The sequence below is a fragment of the Zeus faber genome, assembly GCF_960531495.2.
Source record: "Zeus faber genome assembly, chromosome: 22".
In the NCBI taxonomy this organism is placed as follows: Eukaryota; Metazoa; Chordata; class Actinopteri; order Zeiformes; family Zeidae; genus Zeus; species Zeus faber.
The window spans coordinates 16,230,225-16,248,649 of NC_137209.1; the positions used below are offsets into that span (position 1 = coordinate 16,230,225).

The following is an 18,425-nucleotide window of genomic DNA, read 5'->3' on the forward strand; positions in this document are numbered from 1 at the left end:
TTGGGGAAATTTGACCCCGACGTGATTTGAACACGCAACCTTCTGATCTGGAGTCAGACACGCTACCGTTGCGCCACGAGGTCACATATTACATTTTGCATACTATACTATGTCGAAAAACATCTCAATATACAGTGTCGAATATTTTCCCAAAAACGACATACTATACTATGTCGAAAAATGTTAAAATATACAACGCCGAAAAATATCCCAAAAACGACATTATGCTTATCGAAAAACATCTAAATGTGCAACGCCCAAAATATCACAAGAACGACTTACTACAGACATACAGGGTTCCTCCCTGTTCTGGTCGTGACAGTACGGTCTGGCCAGGAAAACATGGACCCAGCCGACACAGAAGGGCTCCGCCGCGCACTCCAGGACCAAGGAGTGTTGCTTGGGCAACATGACCAGGCCCTCCGGGACATCGTGGAACTCTCAACTCTCGTCCCCCCTGAGCCCCCAGTCCGGCTCCAGCGCCTTACGACGGCGATTTCGGCACCTGCCGCGCCTTCCTTGTGCAGTGCGCGGTGGTTTTCCAACAGCGGCCGTCGTCGTACGCCTCCGATAGTGCCCGCATCGCATTCCTCATCTCCTGCCTGAGAGGGGCAGCTCTCGGCTGGGGTTCCGCGGTTTGGAGTCAGGGGGGTCCCGTGAGTCTCTCCTACGATCTGTTTACCCGCGAAATGAGGAGAGTCTTTGACCACCCAGTTTGCGGCAAGGAGGCCCGCCAGAAGACTGCTCTCCCTCCGCCAGGGCCCGCTCTGCCCTACTCCGGGCCTCGGCCAGGTCCCAGCGGCAGGTGAACCAGCACCGCGTGTCTGCACCTGCATACGTCTCTGGACAGATGGTTTGGCTCTCCACAAGGGACTTGCCCCTCAAGGTGGACTCCCGAAAACTCGCTCCCTGGTATGTTGGCCCCTTTCCCATTGAGTCAATCATCAACCCCTGTGCCGTACGCCTCCGTCTCCCTCCCTCCCTCCGTGTCCACCCTACCTTCCATGTATCCCTGCTCAAGCCAGTGGTTTCCAGCCCTCTCTCCCTCCCCGCCGAGGCCCCACCACCCCCCCGCACCATCGACGGCCACCCGACCTACACAGTGCGGCGCTGCTGGACGTGCGGCGCCGGGGGAGGGGCTTCCAGTACCTTGTGGACTGGGAGGGATACGGCCCGGAGGAACGCTCCTGGGTCCCCCGGAGACAGATCCTGGATGCCTCCCTCGTCCGGGATTTCAACCAAACTCGTCCTTCAGGCTCCAGGTGTCCGCCAAGGGGCGTCCGTAGAGGGGGGGTACAATTAGGCCCACGGCCTCCCAGCGCCACTAGAGGCCGCCCTTGCCCCATCTGCAGCTCCCTACTCAGACCCAATTGCACACACCTGGGATCAATTACCCGCACTGTATTTAGCCCCAGCTTCCTAGCCATTCTTGCCAGACCGGCAACTAGCTTTCCCCGAGTTGCATCGCGATTGGCTCCGTTCCTAGTTCCAAGATCCTAGTTTATGTGTTGTTGTCTCGCCTTCCCTGTACCTGTCTGTCTCCGCTCGTCGCCCAGGACGCTCCATCCAGCCTGGTTCCCCGTCTCGCCACCCGGATCCTGGACCCCATCTCCTGGTCATCATCGTCCCTGCCCTGCCCTGCTCCATCCCCTCCCGACCAGGTCCCCCCGGCCAACTCCACCGTCCCGGTTAATAAACATCCCTTGCCTGCCTCCCGTCTCCCTGTGTCGTGCGTTTGGGTTCCTCCCTGTTCTGGTCGTGACATATTGTGTGCGTTGCATTACATTTCACTGCATATATGTATGAAAGTATTTATATGTATGTGACAAATAAACCTCTTGAATAAACCTCTTGAATATGTGTATATATATATATTTTGTTTTTTATATATATATATATATATATAAATATGTTTTTAAAGAGCATCAGGCGGCAAATTGTGGCCCGCAGGCCCCTCTTTGGGCAGCCCTGCTTTATACATTCAAACATCTCTGCTCACAATTCCTCTTTGCTGTCATTTCAGTGATATGTGCATTTTCCCAAAGCCTCCACCCGACCTCTAAACAGTGTCACCGCACTGTCAGTCTGCTGTCGGCCACCTGAAGTGCTCTGAGAAGGGTGTTGATCAACTTTCTGAATTTGCAGCCTTTTTGCAGATCTTTGGCATTGGGAAAATGCGCCTGGTTTAAACTCGGTATACCTCCAAATGTTTACGTCGGTGACATTGCCAGCACACATTTCCAAACTGTAAATAGCGCCTCGCTGCCATTCCAGACATTCCAACGACCTCCCGGGTGAACCAGGTGTGGCGGGTTGACCGCGGAGGGGAACAGAATGGGCGAGGCAACTAGTCAGAGAGGCTTGAACAACGCCTGCTGGCGTCTGTATTTATTCACAAAGCAGCGTCTATGGAACCAAGCGTAGAACAAGTCTGCCTTGGTTGCCTCCTCACCTCTCTCTCTCTCTCTGCCGAGGTCTCACTCGCACGCCTCGGGACATCCGCACCTACCGCCTCACTTTCTTGAAAACGAGAAAATGTACGTTTCGGAAACCGCCCATTCCAAGTCCAGGCCTAAAACCCCAATAATATCCCTATGGCGCGGGACACAAAATGACAATCCATCGCTTGTAAAACCCCGCAGATGTGACCGAGGCGAAGCAGCTCGGCGGGTTGAGACCCCTCCTTGACGTGGAAACCTTTGAAACCGCGGATTTAAACGCTCGATCGCAGCGGGAGACCGTTCCTTCCCCAATAGTTTGGAGATGGGTTTCATGTTTTGGTCCTCCGTCAAAATCTTGGCAAATTCAACTTTGAGGTTGTGCCTTGTTGAAGCCCAGCTGGAGTGACACAGATAAGCGTGTGATTTATTACCCGGTGGACAGAGATGGAACGCGTCGCCCAGTCGGCTGCCCGAGGGAGAAAACGCTAAGTTCTCCGTGATGGAGAAAATGCACGTACAGATCCGGTCGCTGAACTCCCCGTTTATTATAAGAAAACAGTGCAATACAATGACTTGTGAGGTCAATTTACGTAAAGTATTAGCATCACCACCAGCCGCATGCATGCCTTTATCTTTTAAAGTCAAGGTAAGTAGAGATTTTTGAGCATTAACTATAGCAGACGGGTCCGGCAGCTGTTCGCCAGCTGGTCCGCACGTTTTGGTAATCCTAATTCAGTCACGATAGGGCGTTTGCGTACAAATATCACGCACCGAATGACGTCATCCAATTTCCAACATTCTTGTCAAAGCACGCACGCACGTGCAACGTGCTTTATGGATTTTCCTGATCCATTTTTCCCCTCCATTATTCTGACACATCTTTGAACACTCGATCCCCATTTGTCTGTCTTTATCTTAAAATCTCCATTACTAATTCATTCATTTCTATTTGAATTTGCCGAGTGGGGGCGATGAAAATCCATGGGGCGCGTCGGCTCATCTCGGCGCGCGCCCGTTGATTGATTGATTTTGCTCCGGTCCAATAATCAGACACCTGTAGGCCCATGCGCAGGCCGTTCGCAGTGGCTAATGACAGCGTCTTCCATGGTCCTTAAATAGCCAACAAATTCTCAAAGAAGTACAGATTATGTCTTGCAAAGAACCATAGAGTCAATGCGTGTTGTTGGAACTGGTTATAGTCATGCAAGGTCTGATATTGGTTTGTGACTCTTAATCGATGGCTCCTCATTGGACGGTTTTACACTGTTGAGTGTGTGCGATGCCTATGTTAGTTGAATCAAGGATGGTGTGCTGTCAGTGTGGGCTTGCTTCTACTTTTTTGTTGCCTTTTCAAACAGTTGGTTTCCTTCTTTTCTGTCAAGACAACAAAGCCAATATTTATCTGGCTCTGGGGAGCTGATGAATGGAATTTAAGCTACCGTGAATCTCTCTGTACTCCTTGTGTGAGGATTTGATGCAGAGCCAGGAACGATTCAGCAAATATATGAGATTCAAAATTCAAGAGGTTTATTTGTCACACATGTCATACATGTACATACATTCATACATATATGCAGTGTAATGTCTTTGCAACGCATCGGAGATTATGCACAATAGCTACTAAAGCAAACATAATAGTTAATCTAAATCCTACCTAGCAACTGACTGAAACTAACTGATTCCTAAAACATAATAAAGTTGGTGAATAGAATAATATAAATAAAATAAAATACAAATAAAATTAGAGGATCCTTCATGATCCTCTGGGCTCTGCTGCTACACCTCCTGGTGTATAACTCCTGCAAGGGGGGGAGGGTAGTTCCAGTGGTATATTCAGCTGAACGCACCACCCTCTGCAGGGCCCGCCTGTCCTGAGCAGTACAGTTGCCAAACCAGGCAGTGATGTTGCCTGTCAGGATGTTCTCCACCGCTCCACAGTAGAAGGACTTGAGGATCCTCACCGAGACCCGGAATTTCCTCAGCTGCCTGAGGTGGTAAAGACGCTGCCTTGCCTTTCTCACCAGAGCGTCTGTTTGTAAAGTCCATGTTAAATCCTCTGTGATGTGGACTCCCAGGTCCTTGAAGCTGCTCACCCTGTCAACAGAAGCCCCATTAATCACCAGCGGTGTGTGCGTCCTCGGTTGTAATCCCCTCCTAATAGTTAACAATTACCTCCTTACTTTTGCTGACGTTGAGGAGGAGGCTGTTGTCCTGGCACCAGAGTGACAGGTCCTTCCTTACAGGTCATATACTAATGTATATGATTTGCATGAGTTTGTAAGAGATTCTGTTTATGTAGCTACAGCATCTACCAAGACTCTAGCAAGGTTTCTCCATTAGAGAAGGAATTACTTCTTCGTCTATATGGAACCATTCCATCGACAAACTGCTAGATTTGCTATGACGGACCTTCGTTTTTACCATTTTCGATTGTCACTCAGTTATCTTATAGCCTATGTGTGCCCGTCACTGTAGTCATGCCTTTATGTGATATACAGTATACGCATCCATATACAGTATATGCGGGCCTGTGGGGCCATATCCGTTCACGCTTTTGCATTTGAAAAGGAAATGACACATACTGTACGTATGTTCAAAGGACAGTGTATTGCACAGAAACTCCGCTTTCAGCTTTACTGCGTCACAAGGGAACAAAATAACTCGTTTCAAAGTAAGCAGAGGTGTATGGTTGTCGGGGAGTGGTTGGCCGTATTCAACTTGAGGTGTTGGTAAAATATGTTATTCCTATTAATTGCTTATTATTGGTACCAATTTGCTGAACAGTAAACTACTGTGAACAACCTTCAATTAATTATTGGGCAATTAGGAATCAGACGTAACAAAATCCTAATTAATTCAGTATATGCAACCTCAGTCAGTGCTGCAGATATACTTTATATACAGTATGTATATATCTTCATTGGTCCCACCCATGACAGATTGTTCTCACCCCATAGACTGAACCCTGGCAACGGATCTGCATTATGCTCTAATTCGCATACCACCCTGCATCCCGCTTGGATGCCCTAATTACGGGTGAAATGTTGCATCTCGCCAATATCCCCATATTAAAATGCTGCAAAGACATTGTGTGCTCCCCAGTTGTACAATTTCTTCAAAGATATTCTCTAACCTGAAAGAAACAAAATGCCTCCCAAGGTTTCAAAAGGGACATAAAAGGAACCAATAAGAAAATAGCAAATCTGGCTATTTGTGTTACGACCAGGGCTAGAGGGGGACTCAAACGCACGGCACAGAGACCGCTGGCAGACAGGGTTTAACAATGGAGCTTTATTGTGAGTCACTGTGAGTCACAGACGGGTCCCGGACAGGACGAGGTCAGACAGGGCAGGGACGGCGATGACGAGGAAGGCGTGACAATTTGTGCGGCCAACCTCACACGGCTGCTCACACTTGTATATTTCAATATTTGAAAAGATCTTTGTGGATCTGGAATGTTTAGGCTTAGATTGTAAGGTCATGTCGTGCAAGTTGGTAGGTACTTTGTACGGAGCACAATTTAAATACGTTCAAGGTTAATGACATCTTCATCTTGAAAGAAGGATGATTGTGACTTGAAAATGTTATCATTCAAGGATAAAGCTATTCATCATCAAGTGTACAAATACAGAAATTGGCAAATGACAAAAAATATATAAGTACAGTAACTGTAACTCTCAATCTTGATATGACATGTTTCAACTAAGGAGGACTTGGGGAAATTGCTGTAAAGGGTAATTTCAGTTGTACAGTATGTTCTCAGAGTTTTCCCCTCAGTTTTTCAGTTTTATAACCCTCAATGCGCAATTGAAGGTAAACCTTGGATTTACCCACCTGCGGTACGACTGTCTGAAGTAAAACAAGTGTTTTCATTCAACAGGAACACACCCATAAGCTACCAAATTCATGAAAATACTCAGTAAGGCTTTATTTGTTTGTTTATTATTTAATTGTTTGGTTGTTTATTTATTGATTGCTTTGTTTGTTTATTTATTTTAACCTGTCTTGTCAGCATGCTGGACATACAACGCCGAGTATTTGCGTCATTGCATCTAGGACAGAGTTAGTCTGCGAGTGTAGTTCAAGTTCTCAACCTGCAATGCAGCTCTTCATTCATTCTTAAATCATCAAGAGCTGCTGCAACAACTCTGTCCTGTGGAAAATCTATGAGATGACAAGAGCACAGCTTCCCCCTGCCCCCCCCGCCACAGGATGCAGCAGGATGCAGCAGGACACACAAGCCCCACCACCCTGACCACGGGGCCAAGACCTGACCCAGCAATACGCACCCCCGGCCCACAACCCGAGCCCCAAACCTTGCAGCAACTCATAATGGGCAGGCTGAGGTAGAAAAGCATTACTTGCCTCTCTTGAAGGCTTAACTGTATTGTCATCCAAGGACAATATGTAATAATACACATATGTATATCAGAGTACTTAGTCTGCAAGTACAGAGTAACAACAGGGGGGTGGCCAGATTATAAACTTTCTACTGTTATCCTGTTCTTACTCTGTAAGTACAGAGTAACAACAGGGGGCGGGTCGGATTATGAACTATCCACTATTATCCTGTTCTTACTCTGTTAGTACAGAGTACTACTCTGTGAGAGCCAACAAGGTATGTGCTGTTCTCCCATTCTGACTGTATAATTACCCAGTAAAAACAAATAAACACTGTCAAACATTACAGGACCTATGCCCATCTGATGTTACAATAAGGGACCAAGACATAGCTGTTTGGTTCATTTACCTTTCACCATGCAACATGTCATTACTGCAGACCGGAACTACATTTAGGTGAAGTGAATAACACTGCTCATCTTGTTCCAATGGAACCTGTCAAGGGGTGGGATTAGGCAGGAAGTGAAGAGTCAGCTCTTGAAGTTGATGTGTTGGAAGCAGGAAAATGGGCAAGCAGTAGGATCTGAGTGACTTTGACAAGGGCCAAATTGTGATGGCTAGACGACTGGATCAGAGCATCTCCAAAACCACAGGCCTGTATGCAGTGGTTAGTACCTACCAAAAGTGGTCCAAGGAAGGAGAACCGGTGAACCAACGACAGGGTCATGGCTCATTGATGCGTGTGGGGAGCTAAGTCCAGCCCGTCTGTGCCTATCCCACAGAAGAGCTACTGAAGCACAAATTGCTGAAAACGTTAATGCTGTGGAAGAGATGATGCACTATGGGAAGAAGAGAAGCCGTCGGAGGCAGTGTGATGATCTGGGAAATGTTCTGCTTGGACTACTACCCTGGGGTCCTGGCACTCATGTGGATATTACTTTGACACGTACCACCTACCTAAACATTGTTACAGACCAAGTTCACCCCTTCATGGCAACGGTATTCCCCGATGGCAGTGGCCTCTTTCAGCAGGGAAATGATTCCTGCCACACTGTAAAAACTGTTCAGGAATGATTTGAGGAACACGACAAGGTGTTGACTTGGCCTCCAAATTCCCCAGATCTCAATCCAATCCAGCATCTGTGGAAGCCCAATCCATTGGGGGCCCCACCACACAACTTACAGGACTTAAAGGATCTGCTGCCAGTTATGACAACTTGGCGACTTTCCCGCTAAATTTAACGAATTTTCAGACGCTCTCAGTGACTTTATTTTAAAAAAGCGACCAGTGACAAATTTAGCAACTTATTCAAATCATCCGGGAAAAGACGAGTAATATATTACATTGTAATTCATTCCCATGCATCATGCGGCTCAGAGTAATCACTGTCCACGGCTCTTCTGCCAACAGCGCCAGGCTCTCTCTCCCTCCTCTCTGGGGAGTCAGTCACTGCGGCGTAGCCAGAGCTGCACCAGCTGAGCTGTGCATGCCTGCCAGACAGTTCAGAGAAGTTAACATGGTAAGTGATGGAAAAGTAATCCTCTAAAACGCCGGCTGTCTTAAACACAGTTACCAACAAATCATTAGGCAGGAAAAATCTGATCCCTGAGGCGGTTCAGCAAAAGAAAAGAACATTTTCATTTCTACAGTTTCCCATTTTGATATAAAAAATCACTGTTTTCACAGGTGGTACTATATTAACGTTATGAATGTGTATGTGTATATGTACAGTACACTTGAGTGTGAATGTGTGTACACTGTATATATACATATATATTTATATATCAATTAAATTAAGACAAAACCAGACTTGAATATAAAGGAAACTCCAATGACTGATTTAATCCAAGCCGATCCCCTTTTGTCTTTTTAGTAGCAGTGAATGTCGGGAAACATACGGCTTCATTATAATATTTATTTTGTTTACAGTCTGAATCTGGCTATATTTTCCAATCAATACTATACTCATTTGCGCTTTGAAATAGCTTAATCTGAAAAAAGATGGAATACACGTTTATTTATTTCTGTTTTTTATAGCAAAACATTATAATGAAAAAACATTTAATTTGAACAGTTATATATGCATTACTCATCGCTGTGAGGAGAGAGGTTGTGCACCCAGCACAGTTTCCAGGTAATATAATTATGACATTTTAGTTAAAATTCAAAGCCTCCCAGTTGGTGCAATACAATACTAACATTGTTTTCCATTAGCACCTCTCAATATATCTCAACCATGGTTTTGTTAATGTGTGTTAGTTAATTGGGGCAATTGGGCATATTTTTCTTCCAAAATAATCAAAGAAACACATAAAAAACTCAAGCAAAGTCCATCATGGCAAAAATGAAATATACATTTTTTACAATAGAAAACATAGAGCTTCCGGTTTGAATTTGGCATTGTTTGCATACACTACTTAAAAGCTAAATTCTCCTACTGTTGCTTCCTTTAAAACATATTTATGATTTTTTTATGTATTTATGTATTAATAATGTATTTCTTCTTTTTTTTTTTTTTTTTGTCGGGTCACATCCCCCTTTCCCCTCCCCCCAGCAGGGTAGAACTTTTAGAATGGCCTACTTTTATTTTCTACTTTTATTTAATCTCAGTTCAAAATTTTGGGCATTTTTCAACCCAGGCCTTTCCAAATGAAAAAACTTACCACTCTGTTGCAAAGTCTCACTGTGCCTATACATGCAGGCCAATGGGGCAAGCGCTTCAGACGACCAAAAAAAAAGTTAGATCCCCGTTCCAAAATGTGACGCCACATGCTCTTTCTTGCCACAATGTAAAACTGTCAAAATTACATTAACAACTAAAAATACCTTGAAAAAATCTTGGCTTGAACTTCAACAAGTGCATCAACACCTCTATCACCTCCCCTGTCTCAGGAATCTCTTTGTTTACTAAGTATCTTATTTTTTTAATCTTGTCAAACCCATGGAAACAGAATATTGTGAGAGCCACAAAAAAAATAAAAATAAAAATAAAAATAAATAAATCACAAACCATGCAGATTTTGGCAGAACGTGATGGAAACTACCAAAGAGAAAAGGAAATGCGGCTACAAACTACGAGGTGGATGGATTCCCTGTGGTGAAGCGAAACAGTGCGAGTGAGGCTCACAAAGGGAGGAGCGTGGAGATGTCATGAGGTCAGGGGTGAAATAGAAACTTTTACCTTTAAGTTGGATCGACATTATATGAAAAACGCCTCTCGGCATTGGTAACGTGTCCCACATCGTCCCATACAAACACACTCGTTGTCCCACATTTGGTTTGTTGGCATCTGGTCACTGCTGTTCATGGTGTGTGTGGGAGTTTCTCATCAACCAACAGCTGATTAACCAGCAGCGGTGCGAAGCGCGATAGAGAAATTATAAATAATGTTATTTCTGGAAGCCGGAAGAGATTCCGCCATATATCAACGGGGTAGATGCGTACAAACAACACCCATCAGTGCAAGTATTTCATATGATTTGTGTTTATTTTTTTTTAAATGTTTGAGCCGAGCCAAAGGAAGCGACTCGCTGAAAAGAGGCGGAATTCCCACGACGAGAAGGCAGCTTGTGTTGAGGGAAAATTTTATCTAATCTTTAAAAAGTTTCCAGTCGATATGTTTATATACACACATACTGTATAAGAGTTATGCAGATACAGATATTCTCTCTAGAAAGACAATGTGACAGTCACATAGATGGAATTTTGGACACTGGAATTCCGGATTATTGTACATTCCTTTGGAGCCCTTAAAATGCATTTCAAATAATTATTACATTATGACAATAATTAATTACATTAGGCATTTCACTGTATGTGGTATAGGGTTGGTCAAAACAAATAGAATTGGTGACGAATTAGCTCCCAGTCGAGACGGGGCGCCCTAATGGGCGGCGGCAGCGGCGGGGGCGCCGGCTCCCGGGGTCTCCTGTCCGGAGGCGCGGCGGGCTCCGGCCAGACGCAGTTCCACCAGAACCTGGACGGTCATGGCGAGACGACCCAAGCCCTCGTCCTCCGTTATCAACTGGGGGGCGCAGAGGGCATCCTGGGGAGGGGAGGGGCGGACATTAGGGAAAAGTCCTCCGGGGGCTCGCAAGGACGCGACCACGTATGTGTGCGCATGCAACCCAGGCCATGCAACCCAAGCCCACGGAGAGACACCTTCCCTGTGTCCAAAACGGCGTACCGCATGCGCATGCGTCAACAGAGCGACAGCTTCTAGGACGCGGGTTTCAGTGCATCGTCATAGCCACGTGCCGCTGCCTTTCGCTGCACAGAAACTTTTACCTGAGGTCCCGGGTGACAAAGTCCACTTCGAAGCGTCCATCTGAGGGTCACTTCAGAGCATGTTGGGACCCTGTGAAAAGGAATGAACCCTGGCCCTGGATAATGCATACTACAGACACACTAAACATACATTATATGCACTAAATATAATGCTGATATAATGCTGCCAGTAGCCATTGACCAGCCTGTTGCACTCGTACGCCATTTCGGACGCAGCTTCGGCAAATCAAGAGGTCAACGGTCAACATGCGGTGCCCGTGCATGCAGGGGAGATCGCTCTCAATGACAGTGAACCTCCAAACAAAAAAACACGAAGCAGGACAACAAAAACGCCGTCAAACCGCTCTCGTCGGGAATTGTGGTTGTTTCAATTCTGGTTGCTTCCAGAATTGAAACAACCACAGAGAATATGAGAATATGAACACTTAGGCCGTTTGATAGCCATTTCTACCGGGTGTAGCGTTCTCTCATTAGCGTTGATTACCTGCTTGTATTATACTGCACACGGTATATGTCATTGTTTACGAGTGTTCTACTTGATATCTCACCGAACATCCCACGTGAGCAGTGTGCATTTGCCACAAGTACAAGGCTTTTTATCGCAGCTTTACCTCACAGCGTGCAATTTCACCAAATAGTAAATCTTTCATGAGGGAGGAGGAGGTGGAGGAGGAGGAGGAGGGGGCTGTAATGGGCGAAATTATTTAGCCGGTATTGTTCACGACGCTCCGTTAGCCCTCCGTGACACATGATTACAGCCACTCACGGCTGGAAATGGGTGGGTCCTTTGGGTGAACCGCGTCGCGTCCAAACCCAAGCCCCTGGAATACATTGGACGCTACCGAAATAATGGCCGACGCCATTATTGACCTAGAAATGCAGAGGTGCGTGCAAGTCGCTCTGTGGATAATAACTTGAGTGGCTGTGCTGAGAAAAATTGACGTTGGGTCGAAAGGAAAAGAACATGCGTTGTTTTCTTGTTGTTTTTTTCCCCTTTTTAATTGACAAGCCTCACGCTCTAACATTTGTCATCCCTGGCACTTACTCTAATTGGTCAAAACAATTATACATTCCCCAGTCACAGGCTGTCCTTCCACCTGGCATATAGACAACTGCCTGTAGCCTCGTGTGCTACGAGGCCTCGTCAATTTGTGCAGATTTTTTAAAATTTCTTTTCTTTTTTTTTTTTTTTAACCACGGACATGGTGGGCGGAGTAGAGGCAACAAGTACGCACTTGTAGTATTGGGACATTTGTGATGAGAGGTTTTGGCTCTTCACGTGAATGGTTTTCTCGCAGGCTGCCAGTAAATCTACAAATAAACCAGGTGAATAAGCAAAGGTGACAATAAACTTGTGACACGGCACTACAAGGACTGTCCTCAATACAAAACCTGGTCTGATAAATGACATTATTATACCAATCAATACGGGCATGTTTGTTTTTTTGTTTTTTTAGTCGGATATTAAGAGATCTTGTAATTGATGTTGTGTAAAATTATCCATTCGCTGTGATGAAATATATACACTCCAGATCTCGTCCTAAAACATCAACCACAACACCCAAAATGGGTTTTGGACAGGTCTGAACCAGTCACAGGTTCAAGTGCTGATTTTTCCATCCAAGTCCTGTTCCTTGAATCCGATGATTGGAGGAGACAAGCACACTTTATAAGACTCGGTGGCTCCAGGAGACAAGAAATTGGATGGAAACTTCAGCATTTAAAAGCGCCCGGAGACCAGGGTTGCACGTCAAGGTGACCTAGTGGAGTGGTTCAGACACTGTCACAAACCCTGATTTTTCATTTAGCTTTGCTCACTGAAAAGAGCCCCCACCAATAATACGACTCAAATGACCTGGGGCCCACTGGCCAGATTGTCTTCTTTTTGGGGGGCCGTGTTGAACTTTAAGGGAAAAACTGGCCTTTTTCTTTTTTTCATTTTTTTATTATTTTTTTCCTTCTCTCGCACATTAGTGAATTGCTTCATAATCCTGTTAGAAACAGCTCTCTCATGATCTACTAAATTCTGTTTAATATATTGAAAACATTAAGTACATTTGTGTGGATAAATTAAGCATTGTGAGTTAAAAACAATTATTTGCTGGCCAGATTTATCTGGCCATCTGTTGAGCGCTCTCCTTCCCCCTCCCTCCTTCCCTCAAGTTAAACCTTTTAAAGACGATTACGTTTAAGTCACATTCATACATATAAGACATTTACTGCATATGTGTATGTATGTGTACGTGACAAATAAACCTCTTGAATGTTGAATCTATTAAGAATGCAATTTAAGTGCCATACTGGCAAAAACAGTACGAAAGGTATGAAGGAAAATGGGAGTCCCACAGGCCTGAAATAGACTTGTCAAAATCTTATTGAAGACATCCTGAGATTGTTGGATTTTAGACTTTTCAAGGACCCGCAGAGACCCTGCTTTTTGCAGGGCTCTTTTGGAGGTTGCACCACTTCAACACCCCCACAAATCGTCTGTATGCCTTGTAAAAATTGACTTCTACATAAAAATGTGAAAAAACTGTTACTTGAATACACTGAAACATCTGACTATGTTATATTAAAGGGGACCTATTATGCTCGTTTTTATCTGTGTTAATATAGGTCTCCGAGGTCCCCAAAACATGTTTTTGAAGCCATTGTGACATACCTCTAAATATATGGCCAAAATTATATCACATTGTTGTTTTTTTTTCCTCATATTGATCGATGTTGATAATTATCACGATATATATTGAACAATAATGCTCATTATTATTATTATTATTACTTTTATTATTATCATCGCTTTTTACGTTAAACACTGAATAAAATAAATCAAGAATATGTAAACAAAAAAATAGATTCAAAAAAATATATTATATACATTTAAATATATGATATAATCATCATTTTGCCTGAGAACAATCCAAAAAGTTTCAGAATCTGCACTCTGCGATTATATGCAGGGATGCCTGGAGCGGACAGAGGGACGCTCTCGAACTGTGTCGGACCAGATGTCACTTTCTTTAATCGCTCTCCTTTTGAGGGGCTCCCATCCCCTCAAAAGGAGAGCGATTTGGGCTCGGGTTTGGGTTTGGGAGGAGGCCGAGTTCGAGTTGGTGTTTGAGGGACATCTGCGATGGGGTTTGAGCTTCGCTCCGGGCTTAATTTTATTTACTCTGGAAACTTTCACTCATTTCACCTTATCAGTACACTAAAATCTATTTCTGGTCAAATTTGAGACGACAAATAAGCAACCCAGTTGCTTAATCTTCACTCGTATTAGATCTACAAGGTCTGATAGAGTTTGTCCCGACGTTGGTTGCCGTGCTTCAAGCTTGTGGGAGACACGGACATTGCATTGCGATGCACACAATGAGTTTTTGTTTCATGGGAATGTCGGAAAATAAAGTCAATAAATACATCAACAATAAAAACACTGTTTTTATCGGTTTTGTTTGGAGAAACGCACAGCGGACGGGACGGAGCAGACGACCATATAAAGAAATCCTTATCTGACGTCAGCTCATGCAGAGAGGAGAAACAAACCCTTGAAAACAGAGCGTTCAGAAACCAGAGCGTAATGCTCACAGCTATTACTTTGTCATCAGTTTCCATGGTTATTTGACACTTTGGCCACATCTAACACAAACATCCCACATTGTAATACTATATCTACTGTATGACAGAAAATAAGGAAAAGCGTTATACTGTAGGTCCCCTTTAAAATGTTTGCCCTATTGGAATGCATTCAAGCACATCGAGAAGCTGCAGCAGAGTTTCCCGATATTGAGGTGTTCAGCAAAGTTGTACCACGAACAGTTGCCGAAATGAAGAGCGGCAAAATTTCAGCCACGCCCGGGTTGAAAAACAGAAGGCGGATCCTTCAATAACAGGGACATGCCGACGCTGAAAAATGTGTCGTAAAAAGGGCCGCCGCACCATCACACGCTTTCGAACCAAATTTAGCCGGGCTTCAGCCTCTTTTCCAACCAAAACAACGTCGGGCGAGACCCTGCCGAGGACACACGACACGTAACACAGCGAGGGAGAGAGGAACGTTGCCAGCGGCTGCTGCAGGAGATGCAAAACATAGAAAAATACAATATAAAATAAAAAATAAGAGCAGACAGGCGGGGGCGAGACAACTTTCGGAGTTATCTTTAGAAGGCGGCGGTGCAAACGAGCAGAGCTGTATAGCATTACCTTGGCTGAACAAACTCACCTCTTTTTAACGTGGGGAGAGCTGGAGGGTTGGAGGGAAGGAAGGAAGAAAAAAAAAAAAAAAACCCAAAAAAAAGAAGCACTCGACGAGAAGCGAGAGCCGACAAAGAAAGCAGACTAACGACCTGAGCTCGGTTTGTCTTTTTTTTTTTTTTCCTTTTTATTCCTTTACGGCAGGGAGGGGTGGGGGTAAAAAAAAAAAAAATTACATATAGATTTGTATAAACTCAATCTTCATAGGTACTGTATAAATATCATAAAATACAACCGTATTTCTGTTTCTGTCGTTAACGAATATAGTTTGGTCTAAGCCAGCGGGTGAACTCGGGGCGGTCGTCCAGTTTCCCCTTCATAGAAAAAAAAATAATAATAATAATAAAATAAAAATCATACATTGTGAAATTTCCAACAGCAGGATATCTCAGGTGGGGGAGGGGGTATCGAGTGAGAAGTGGTTATAATACACGGAAAAGTGGTGTTAGCCAGAGTTGCGCTGGAGCATCGGAGTAGGAAGCAGACATGAAATACTTCAGGGCAAAAAAAAAACCAAAAAAACCTCATTAGGTAAAAAAGTGTCGTACTATCGAATATCCATTTGAGACGCTTAAATGTTAAGCGTCCCCCGAGGATTAATTCAACCCGGGGGGGGTCTGTACGAAGACAAAATTGGAATTCTGATACAAGGGAATGAGTCCTGCGAGTGCACGGATCTCACACAGACCTTCAGAGATGAGCGGGGCGTGGCGGGGAGGGCGGGCGCCCCGCCACGCCCCGCCCCGCCAGCGAGGGGCGTGGCTATCCAACAACCCGCCCCGACAATCAGCGTCATTTGAACTCGTGGTGACTGAATATTGGCGCGTTTCAATTTAAAGTGCTGCCGTCGATTTTTTTCGGAGGAGGCGTCAACCCTCGCCGGCTTTAATTTGACAAACTTAAAATGGGGGAGGACTTTTTGCCGTTTTTTAACCCCCCGCCGAGCGCCGCGCCAGTAACGGAAAGAAAATAAATAATAATAAAAAAAAACGTAATAATTTAATTCGCTGTTTACATTTGTACAGACGCGAAGCAAAGTAAGCCGGCCCCGAGCGGCACAATGTGCGGCAAAGAGGAACTCGGAAGAAACAAATACAATAAAAAAAATAATAAATTTAAAAAAGGAGGATTTTGTACCGTCAGTTTAAGCGTGGGACTAGGCCGCCCCCTGCTGGTCAACAATCGACATCGCAGATAGGAAAAGAAGGGGAAGCTGGTAGTGGTCTCGGTCAGTTTGTGTGGGGAGGCACTATATAAACTTTTTCGTCTACCTGAAGTAGCTTCAAGTGAACCCCACTCGAGCGCTGAGAGCCTCTTTGTGTGAAATACCCTTAAAAAAAAATAAAAAAATTATATATTGATATATTCCCACAGTCCACTTAACATCTCAAGGCTGAACACAAAAAAATCACATTCACAATTCCGTCTCGAGTCTTCCCTGCTTGAGCGGCCGGGAACGCAGACGTGCTTGTGCATTATGGAGGTGGGAGGCTATGCTACCCTAAGGCGGGGGTCTCTGCAGGAAGTCCGTCTCAACGTCAGCTTTTGGTTTCTTTTAGAGTAGTGTGTTCACGTACAGTACGCCCCCCCCAAAAAAGAGAAAGGGCGTGGCGCTGAGCTTATGTGCCAGTGGATGTATAATACAGGGGTTTTTTTTTTAATTTGTATTTATTTATATAAAAAGGTGCTCTTCTTGCATATGGCTCTAATTGATAGATCCCTCTATCGGTGGAAGCAGCGGACAGTCCTGTTTCTCTCTGCAGGTCCCGTGAGTCCAAACTGTACTACAGTGCTTCAGCGCGGAGGAACCCTCGAACGCCACATTTCAAGCAAGGCGTGGCGCGGTTTAACACTCCGGAGGGTGGGAGAGAGGGAGAGAGAGAGAGAGAGAGAGGGAGAGGATCCTCCCGTTGGCCCTGCTCTAGACCAGCAGGTGGCAGTAGAGCGTGTACAGCAGGACCATGACCGCGCAGTAGAAGAGCAGGAAGCCGGTGGACAGCGGCGAGGAGGACGAGGAGCGAGAGAGGCCGGCGGGGCGTCCCTCGGGGGTCTCGGTCGCCCCTGCCCCGGACGGCCCGGCGGCGGCGGCCAGCAGGGCGGCGACGCAGCGGAGCACGGCGGGCGGCTTACACAGAAAGACATCGGAACACACACACATTGCCGCCTGAGAGAGGAGGAGGGGGGGGGGGGGGGGGGGTTGGAGCGCACGGAGGAAACAAGAGGGTGGAATGGAAGAAAGACGGAACATAGAGGAACAAGGGGTTACATTTTTCAAGCGCGGGTGAAAACAAATACAGAGACAAACAAAAAAGACAAATACTCTCTATTCAGTACATTTTGAAACACTTCAGCCTCCTATTTAGATCTTACTTGATAACCCCCTTTTCCCTGGAATAAACCTTTTTCCCCAAACTCAATACCTTTTGTACTGCGTATAATTTACTAAGCACTCAAAGGGTTAATAGCTGGAAGTTCGTGTCAAGGAAAACAAACAAAAACAAAAAACACATACACATTTGGTGCATTTAACTTTCAAGTATTACTTATAAACAGGCAGACAGAGAGAGAAATCAACCAAGTAAATTATTATTAAAAACGAAATAGAACTACCAGATAACATTTTGGCTATTATTCAGATACGTGTTGAGTGTGTTACTGGAGGGTTCTGGTTGTTAGTGTTGGCAGAGCAAATAATATGCTGAAATGTGAAATGTTGACAGTTAAGGGCTTACCTGAAACCGCTCATCAATAAATACACAGATCAGGTCTCGTCACCTTCTATTCAAGACTTTTAAAGACCCTCTGACCCTTGAAAGGCGCTCCACCTCATTCAAAGACATTTCACGACCAACATTTAAGCAAGTTCCAGTTTAGATTAGATTCAACTCATTGCCATTCGTTTTTTAATTGAGGCAACGAAATGCATTTCTTGGCATTTTACCATCCTAGTAACTAATGTCTTTTTAAGGTCGTTCCCCAAAAGGGAATCCTCAACATCTTACAAATGAAAACCTTAATTCTGACTAAATTAATGACTTTTCCAGAGTTTTTATACAACCCGGTCTCGATCCAATAATGGACGAGGAGAACAAGCAGAGACCACA

General features: G+C 44.9%; 1 protein-coding gene across 1 annotated transcript in view; it reads right to left on the minus strand.

Moving 5' to 3' along the window:
• Positions 1 to 10,278: 10,278 nt before the first annotated feature.
• Positions 10,279 to 18,425, minus strand: part of lrch4 (leucine-rich repeats and calponin homology (CH) domain containing 4) — a gene marked incomplete at its 5' end in the record, with an annotated part of 46,443 nt that continues 38,296 nt past the window's right edge. The window contains one exon of the mRNA XM_080023437.1: positions 10,279 to 10,828. Within this exon, the coding sequence (XP_079879563.1) occupies positions 10,667 to 10,828 (162 nt within the window). The 3' untranslated portion in view covers positions 10,279 to 10,666. The remainder of the gene's footprint in view (positions 10,829 to 18,425) is intronic.